General features: G+C 40.2%; 1 protein-coding gene across 1 annotated transcript in view; it reads right to left on the bottom strand.

Moving 5' to 3' along the window:
• LOC108228907 (ectonucleotide pyrophosphatase/phosphodiesterase family member 2-like) overlaps positions 1-9908 on the bottom strand; it is a 51114-nt gene that overhangs the window by 37462 nt on the left and 3744 nt on the right. Inside the window, exon 2 of the mRNA XM_037980339.1 lies at positions 3023-3118. Coding sequence (XP_037836267.1) covers positions 3023-3118 — 96 coding nt within the window. The remainder of the gene's footprint in view (positions 1-3022; positions 3119-9908) is intronic.

Here is a 9908-nt window from a genome sequence, read left to right as displayed (position 1 = left end):
GCTGCTGTTTCACTTTTTGCGTTTTCATTAAACTTCAGCTGTTCAGCATATCTTCAGCCGCTTTCAGCAAAATCATTCAGCAAAAAAAGCATTCACACTGCATTTTCGCAGGAAATGCAACTTCTCTAGTTAGAAAATGTTTTGTCCCAAAACAAACCAGAAAAACGAGTTCATTAATTTATTATTTGTAGGCTGAACTATTGCAATGTTTTATTATTTGCATGTAAAAAAAAAACTCTTCAGTTGATCCAAAATACTGTTACCAGAGTTCTGATGAGAGTTAGAAGGAGAGATCATGTCCTGACGCATGCTCAATAATCCAGGTAGAAAAATCTAACAATGTTGAGTCAGGTCTTCTGAAGGGTTACTTCTTAGATGATACATTTCATCCTTTATCCAAAAGACTTCTTCAGTCTGAGGAATTGCAAGTAAACTCAGCCTTATAAGCAGCACCTTCACATAGTGAATCAACCAGTTGGGTGTGAGTTGTTCACATGCAGTCGTTTTCTGACGACTCAGCAGTAGTTGGGTGCATCAGCGGCGGTGACGAGGACGAGTACAGAGCGACAGTGAAGGACTTTGTCTCCTGGTGCGAGCAGAACCACCTACAGCTCAATGTGACAAAGACTAAGGAGCTGGTGGTGGACCTGAGGAGGAACAAGGCACCAGTGACCCCTGTGTCCATCGGAGGGGTCAGCGTGAGCATAGTGGAAGACTATAAATATCTGGGGGTACATATCGAAGACAAACTGGACTGGGTCAAAAACACTGACGCCATCGTCTGTACTTTCTGAGACGTCTGAGGTCCTTCCATATCTCCCAGACGATGCTCAGGATCTTCTATGAGTCTGTGGTGGCGAGTGCCATCCTCTTTGCTGTTGCATGCTGGGGCAGCAGACTGAGGGGGGCAGACGCCAACAGACTCAACAAGCAGGAGATGTTGTGGGAGAAGAGCTGGACTCTCTGACTGCAGTGTCTGAGAAGAGGATGCTGGCAAAACTGCAGGGAATCATGGACAACAGTTATCACCCTCTCCACGACACTGTTAGGAGTCACAGAAGCACATTCAGTACCAGACTCATTACACCTAAATGCACCACTGAGCGCCACAGGAGGTCGTTCCAACCAGTGGTCATCAAACTCTATAACTCTGCCCGAAACATGTGAACCTATTTCTATTTCTTTTCATTTCTTTTTAATTTGTTTTAATTCTTTAGAATATTTCTTTCTTTCTTTACATTTCAACTCTAATGCTTACTTGAACGGCTGCAGCTGTAATAATTGCAATTTCCCCCCGGGGATCATTAAAGTATTCTGATTCTGATTCTGAAAAGAGGACCATCAGAGCCCTAACGGTCAGTCGTTAGGGCCCTGATGGCTGCTGGCTCTTCACAGAGGGCTGAGTGATACTCGCAATACCAGCATTGTAGGAGTGGGACAGTTTGACATGGAGGCCTCTGCCCCTGTTTAATGATGGACAGGTTTTCTTTACAAAGATGGCTTCCTTTACTCCTCTCTCAAAACAACGTACCTCTCTATCAAGGATGTGCAGATCTTCATCTCTGAAAGAGTGACTGCTGGCCTGCAGATGGGAGTAAACTGCATCTTTCTGGCCTGATGATGTTGCTCTTCTATGCTGAGCCATCCTTCTGGCCAGTGGCTGCTTTGTTTCCCCGACGTATAACTGATCACAGTCCTCCTGGCACTTAACAGCATACACAATGTTCCTCTGTTTGTGCCAGGGAACCGGATCTTTGGGATAAACCAGTCTTTGCCGAAGGGTATTTTGGGGTTTGAAAGCCACTGGGACGTCATGTTGAGAAAATAAACATCTCCGTTTGAAACATACAAAATGACCACTGGTCTGGGTCTGGGTTTGGGGTCTTCCTTTTCACCTGTTCACTGGCTAGAGTCTTGTTTGTTATACATTGTCAAACTGAAGAAGTCTTTTGGATAAAAGTAGAAATGTGTCATCTAAGAAGTAATCATCTAGAGGACCTGACTCAAACTTGTTAGAAGGAGAGATCATATTTATCCAGTTTTAGCTTCTTTCTATTGACTCCCTGTCAAATTTAGAATAGAATTTAAAATCTTACTTTTAACATACAAAGCTCTCAACAACTAAGCTCCATCTTATATAAAAGATCGTATTGTTCCATGTTTTTCAAACAAAGCACTTCGCTCTAAGACTGCAGGTTCACTTGTGGTTCCTAGAGTTTCTAAAAGTAGAACAGGAGGCAGAGCTTTCAGCTATCAGGCTCCTCTCTTGTGGAACTAACGTGTATTTTCTGTGATGCTGACACCCTGTCTACTTTTAAGATGAGGCTTAAGACTTTCCTTTTTGATAAATCCTATAGTTATGATTGGCTTTGGTTTCCTGAACTATCCCTTAGTTCTGCTGCCTATAGTAGCATAAGTTTTGGGGTGACACCGGTCAAGGTATCTACCACAGCTAATAAATATTAGTGAACACCAAAATGACTATACTTTAATCAAGTTTACATATATTAAAAGAAAATTTGTCGTGGTAGTAGCTGAGATTTATTCCCAACACATACTCTGAGCGCAATCACATATTGAAAAATCTCACAATATTGCATAAGATTGCAAGAAAGGTGGTGGACTATATGCATTTGTTTCAGGAATGATAATCCTTTAAATTAAAACAATACCTTAATCTTAAGTGTTATGGTAGGTTTATCACCAATAAACAAACTGAAAATCCATTAAAATTCTATGTTGTAATGCAACAAAAACAGACAAAAAGTGTACATACCCTGTTGATTGTAGATGGGAGTTGGTGCAGACTAAATAATGGTGCACATTGTATTTTGTGTGAGATGATACTGGAATTCTTTAAGCCATTACAGTAAAACATGTTGTTTTGTTTTCTCTTAATTTAAATGATAGCAGCTGGTTTGCAGTGTAATCAGCTACATTCAGCAGTAAAGATATTTATACTAGCTGTGTAGCTGCAGCAGTTTCTTTACAAGTTCAAGTGAAAAGAAACAGTGATACCTACCGTTATATGTGACTCTGGGTTTGGTTAAACACAAAACCAGGTGAAGATCCATCTCATCTGAAGACACATACTTTGAGCAGACAGGGCATTTAAAGCCTGGGGGATAAAAGACAAGGAAAATGTTAGGAAGTAGATAGTAAAAAGAGCAAAAGAAATTTCATTAAACTTAATCTGATAATGTGAGGAACATCACGTGTTTTCTTTTGTCTCTGCACCATTTGATTTGATGTTTTTAAACATTCGTTCCAGTTTTGACTCATTGTCTTCGCTTGCTGTTCCTCTTCAGCTTGTTCAGTGATATTACTATTAAAGCTGAACTAAAACCATATCTAAAAAAGTCACATTTCATGCATATTATTTAGTCAAACACATCCACAGAACATTGCAGGGACTCCTTTTTATACCTTAAAAGTTAAATAAACTGTTTTTAGTGTTTAGTGTGAAGTGAAGTGAGATTTATTTATATAGCACTTCTCAGCAACAAGGCGATCCAAAGCGCTTTACAACAGAAACAAAAACAGATTTTTGGGGCGGAGTTCCATCCAGGTTCATGACGAGTGTCCTGGATGGCCAAGAAAGCTGCTACTGTCCAGTTTTTCACTAGTGGAAATGGAAGAAGAAGCCTTTTTTGAATACAAAGAAATGCCAGAAGACTTGGCGGGAGTAATGGATATACAACCATACCAGTATGAACCTGAACAGACGGCTGGATCTCCTGAATCAGATGAAAACTCTTCAGATTCAGGTGATCACCAGGACCGTCATGGCCAACAAAACAATGCACATAGCAATCGAGCTGGGAATGTAAAACGGTGATAACCGATTACCCCCAGATCGCTGTCATAACATCAGGACACAACACTGCAGTAAACATAAAGATGGCAGGAGAGAGCTAACATTGCTAACTCGAAACTAACCAGATGCTAACTTGTAAACAACAGAAGGTTGTGATTTTTTGCAATTAAAATCTTTTTATCTAATGAGGTTAAGTGTGTTATTATAGACGACTTTATACTTAAATGTTTTATTTAATTTTTGGACCCACTATGAGAATGTTTTAACCCTTCACAGTTCAAACTATTTTAAATTGTGATTTTATGATAAATAATTCCCTTCTAAGTGTATTCTTTAAAAATGTCTAGTTTCTTAGATAAGGTTTCAAACATCATATTTTGGAAACAATAAGACCAGATAATTAGTAGACAAGTACCAACACAAACTTTTCACAACATTATAAAGATATATCGTGACTGTTGTGTGAACATGACACATATCTTGCTTTCTTTGATTATTGCCCTTGAAAACAAGATTTTGCTAATTAAACAGTTCATTGGTGTTTAGGTCCTGTTCAATCCAGCCTCAAAAACTTATTCCATTTTTGATTCTCAAAACTTAGAAGCATCTTGTCAAAAACTGAACTTGAAATGACCATTCATGCTTTTATTCCTTCTTGTTCGGACTACTGTAACAGCTCATTTAGATGTTTACACAAGAAGGAGCAGACCGTCCTCAGGTTGTTCTGAACTCGTTATCCCATTTAAACAAATGAGCACATATCACACCTGTTTTAGCTTCCAAGCTCCAACGTAATTTTAGAATTTAAAAAAAAACTCTGACAATGACTACAAAGTCATTGTAAGTGAAATTTATATTCACAATTCTTATGATAGTTATTACATTTAGCAAAGAAATCTTCCAAGTGATGATTGTGCTCCAATTACTCATTCTCATGAATGCATGGATATGCCAGGATATGTTAATCAGAATCACTTTATTGCCATTGCCTGTAAACAAGTTACAGGCTAGGAAATCGTTCTGGTGTACTGGTGCAAATAAAACAAATACAAATGAATAAGTAAACATGAAAAAAAAGAAAGAAATGAATTAAAGTGTACATGTGCATTATGGCAGGTGGATAAAGTGGCTGTGTTGTGCTAGAGTCAATTATCTGTTGTTCAGCAGTTTAGTGGCAGAGGGAAAGAAGCTGTTCATGTGGCGGGAAGTTCTGGTCCGGATGGACCGTAGTCTTTTGCCTGAGGGGAGAAGATTAAACAGGCTGTGACCAGGGTGAGAGGAGTCAGCTGCAATTCGACCTGCGCGTCCTAAAGTCCTGGAGGAGGACAGGTCCTGTACGGGTCGGAGGTTGCAGCCGATCACCCTCTCGGTGGAGCACACCATGTGTTGTAGTCTCTGTTTGTCCCTGCTCGTGGCCCCAGTGTACCACACGGTGATGGAGGTGGTGAGGATGGACTCAATGACAGCTGTGTAAAACTTCACCATCAGCTCAGCTGGCATTTTGAGTTTCCTCAACTGTCGTAAAATGAACATCCTCTGCTGTGCTTTCTTGATGATGGAGCTGATGGTCGGCCCCCACTTGAGGTCCTGGGTGATGGTGATACCCAGGAAGCGGAAGGAGTCCACAGTAGCGATGGTGGGGTCCTTGATAACAAGAGGGCGTGGTCGGTCTGTGGCTTTCCTGAAGTCCACAATTAACTCCACCGTCTTCTGGGTGTTAAGCTCCAGGTTATTTGAGCTGCACCAAGAGACCAGCTGATCCACCTCCGCCATCACAGAAGTCCACAGACAACACATCAGAAAACATTTTGATCCTCAGCTCATTTTAAACAGAAATCACCCTGTCTCCTCAGAATTCAACAAGACAATCAAATCAATTAAACATTTTGAAATCTACCAGATTTATCTCAATGACAATAAACAATTTACAGCATTTTCATGAAGCTGGCGACACAAGGGGGAAAATGCAGTTTCAGTATCATCTGCTCAAATAAATTAAGCTCATTTTAACTTGCTTTAAAACAGAAGAACAACATTTCCCATGACAAGTTTTTATTTTTCTATTTTAACACTGAATGTGTGTAGGTTGTGTGTTGATGTTCTTATGGGCTATTTAAGCTATAAAAACATCTCAGAATGGATGTGTTTTTTATGTGCTACTTGGATAAATGGAATTTCCCTCGGGATAAATAAAGGATCTGTCTGTCTATCTATCTAAACAGTTAAACATTTTAGTTTAACCTAAACATTTGGAAATCTGTCAATTTCTCTCAAGGAGACAAGACAAAAATAAATGCTACATCATCTGACAAAATACACAATTTTAATCCTAAATACTGAGAAAGTGCATGTTTAAGTTTGAAATAAAACAAATTATTGGTGAGGGAGCGTGTCCCAGTCCCAGTCCGGACTCCCTTACCAATGCAGGATACTTGGCGGCCCTGTTCTGATAGGCTGCAGGCCCTGGATAAATAAACTCTTCCCAGACCCGCTCCATAACGCCCCCCCCACAGTGCAGGATCCCCAGGGAGTAGAGGTGTTGAGCTGCAGGGGCTGCTCTCAGACTTGACGAGCATAAATAGGTGGTACCGAATAATGCAGTCAGGGAAGTGGCACATTTCCTCATGTTGGGGTACTTTTCCTCTGCAAGTAAGTTCCAAAATTGTCCATGAACCCTGGACTTGAGTTCAATATCAGCTTGTAGACTCAAATTTCATTGTCCACACCAAACGAGTTCAGATGAAACAGCGTTCCAATTTTTGAACCGAGTGAATCAACATCAGCATCTTCCTGAAATGGGTAGCATGTTGCTACATCCATTATCTCTTTCATGTTGAGCATTTTGGCGCTTTAAGCTTCCTGATGTATAATGCAGTGGTAATTGAGGAAGTACGGGAAAGCATTATCCTCCCTACACTTGGCAATGAATCTGTTAAAGCGGCCAACCATCGCGGATGCTCTGTCCATGGTGATAGACGCAAGCCTGCAAACCGGGAGCTGGGATTTCTCAATAAAGTTTTTGAAAGACTGGAAAATGTCCTCTCCTTGCGTGTGTTCTTTCATGGGCAGTACTGTCAACAGCTCCTCTTTAGCAATCATGTCGGTAAAAACCATCTGGATTAACATGCCCAACTACCTTTTAATGACAGAGAGAGTTCAAATCACGTTTGAGGTAAAATTTCCTATTTCTTGTCTCCTTCTCTATGGAGATGTCCTCTCTTTTTGACTTTCTTTAAAAATTAAAAATAGTTAGGATAGCTGCTAGCAAAAGGTCCTGGTTTTTTTGGCATAAAGCCAGTCCTCCGCATTAACGACGGTCTAAGCGGTGTGTAGCATTTGCGATGCTGCAATCACATTAAAATGAGCAATAAGTATTTAATGTAATGGGCTATATATCAGAAGATCTAAAGATATGAACTCAGGGAGGATCAGGGTTGTATTTAACACACCAGAGACAGATAAATGGTGCAGAAGGTGGTATATATTATAGTTGAAAAAAAAAACCATTTACAATATATACAAGATAAACTTTCATCGCACAAGAATAGCCCAGTTCTGTTTAACCAGTAACCTATCCAAGAGTCAAAAGACTGAGCCAGTCTTTAGCAGGTTTAGATGCTGAACAGAGTCCTCTGATGGGGGGAAAGACAGGCTACAAAGCCTCCAACCGCATAGATGGAAATCCAGCAGTTCAACTTCCAGGTTCCTTGGGCCAGAGTAGCTCACCATCAAATGGGGACCTGGCCAGTTCATTTTTTCCAGTTTCTAAGCCCAAAAAAACCCAATTTTTTGAAGATTAGAGGAATCTATAAACTGCAGCAGCTCTGAACTTCCCTGTCCACCACATGCACTCCCAGACCAAACAATGGGCACCACCCTACTTTTAAGAACTCCATACTTAGTCCAACTACGGTGGGCAGGATGAAAAATACAAAGGGAGACATAACCTGAATTATTAAAAATATCTAGATGGCCCCAAATAACCTGGGTTACAGGTGCTTCCCTTTGAAGTGATCCAAAGCCGAGTTCTGATAGTAATTCCCACATTGGAGTTTATGGATCCAAATCTGAGGAAGGTTTTTATCTTTCAGGAAGCCAAAAAATTACACTCTAGTGGTACATTCTGGCCAGTTCAAACAATTAATTCCAATGCACTGAACTATATTGTACCGGTAGTCATCCACTAACTGATGAATTGCTGAACCGCTGCTCAGCAGATGTCACACATCAGGGGAGTCACGGAAAAAGCCGAAAACATCTGAGTGGTTTCTTCAATGCTCAGTATTAAAAAATAAATAAAACACTGTCTAATTTATTTATATGTATTTTTTATTTTACAACAAGTATATTTTATGCTTTTCTTTCAACTGATTTTGGCTTCAAAACACTTTTCAGTTCAGCTTTAGGTCAGTAATCTATCCAGCATAGTCCCTTATAGACGTGAGCTTTCAGAAATGAAGCAAGTTTTGTGGAACTAAAAAAGGCGGAACTCAGCTGTGCTGACATGGAGCACTACACATTAAATGTGTGACAGATGTCTCCCTTAAACCATTTTTAAAACGTGAAAAATTTACTCATTTTAGTGATTCTATTTGATGATATCAATACATCACATCATTGAGCTGCCATGCTGGCTTATCTTTTAACATGTCGGTACTGTTACTATCTTACTTTGGAGCACAAAGGCGCATCGGGATGGGTGCCACCTTGGTACATTCAGAAATCACAACAAGTTGGCCAGAAAGCATGTAAATCCCAGTTTGAAGTGTTCTGTGAATGTGCCTGAAGACCACTAAAAAAGACAGCACTGCTGAAAGAAAATCATAAAAAAGCGAGACAGGAATTTGCCAAAATGCATATTGACAACCCACAAGGCTTCTTGGAGAATGTCCTTTCGTCAGATGATACAAAACTAGAGCTTTTTGGCAACAAGTCCCATCAGCTCTATGTTCACAGACACAAAACTTAAGCATACAAAGAAAATAACACTGATCCTACAGTGAACCATGGAGGAGGCTCGGTTATGCCAGGTGTCTTGAACCTGTTCAGGGTCCAATGAAATCTCAAGACTACCAAGAAATTCTAACGTGAAATGCGCTGCCCAGTGTCAGAAATCTTGGTCTCAGTACAAAAACACCCAAGAATGGCTCAGAACCAAACTATTCTGAAATGGTATTCTGAGCCCTGACCCTTTTGAACAGATGTGGAAGGAGCTGTTTTGCACCTCATGCAACATTGTGTTGAAACTTAGACAAAACTTAGGAACTTTCCTATGGCAAAATATATCCAAGGATGGCTGAAAATTAAAAACTAAACACACATCAAGTAACCATAACAGAGGCTGTTCCATTCAAATCTGTTGCAATTGCTGAACGTATTGAAGCAAAACGCACATGTCAAAAAAACAGTTGTAAACTTAGAGAGATGTTCCCTTCTGTGTCTTAAACTGTGGGTGTCTATGAAAGAAATTCATTACTGCAGAAAAAGAATACACAAGGCCGGGGACAGCTGGTATAAGTGGGCTAGTAGGGCTATCCCTCCCTGGCATTTACAATAAAGATGTTACTTAAAAATAACAACTTAAATATAAATACATTTTAGAAATAATATAACACATTTTGTTAAATGTACAACAAAACTGGTGTCAAACCACCTGGGGAAAATCCCAGGGTCTTTCCAAAGGGCTAAATTCTGACAGCCCCGTTCCCTTCCTGTTTGTCATGGTTCAGAATGATTGACGGACGTCTTGCCATGCCCCCTTGGTCTGCAGCTCATTGGGGCTAATTTTGGTCAGCCCAGGGTGAGACCGCGGCCACATGATTCATCCAATGAGGATGGACGTACAATGACATGCCTCCAGCGCGAGTGTATGTGGGCGTGGTTTGGCGTAGACTGAGTAGCAGTGGTGCCGGATTCATTTTCTAGGTGGGGGGGCCACCGGAGTGTTTTGTCACCTTATTAATTTTACATGCATCAGATCATCATCTAACATCAATAAAAACTGAATAATGAAACGCTTTTTCAGCTATGACTTTTTGTTCCAGTATATTATTATGAATAATGATAATTAGTTTAACCAACCAACAGCTTT

This window comes from Kryptolebias marmoratus, linkage group LG16, assembly GCF_001649575.2.
Source record: "Kryptolebias marmoratus isolate JLee-2015 linkage group LG16, ASM164957v2, whole genome shotgun sequence".
Classification (NCBI taxonomy): domain Eukaryota; kingdom Metazoa; phylum Chordata; class Actinopteri; order Cyprinodontiformes; family Rivulidae; genus Kryptolebias; species Kryptolebias marmoratus.
The sequence above is the reverse complement of the archived record's forward strand: the minus strand, read 5'-3'. Positions and strand labels throughout refer to the sequence as shown.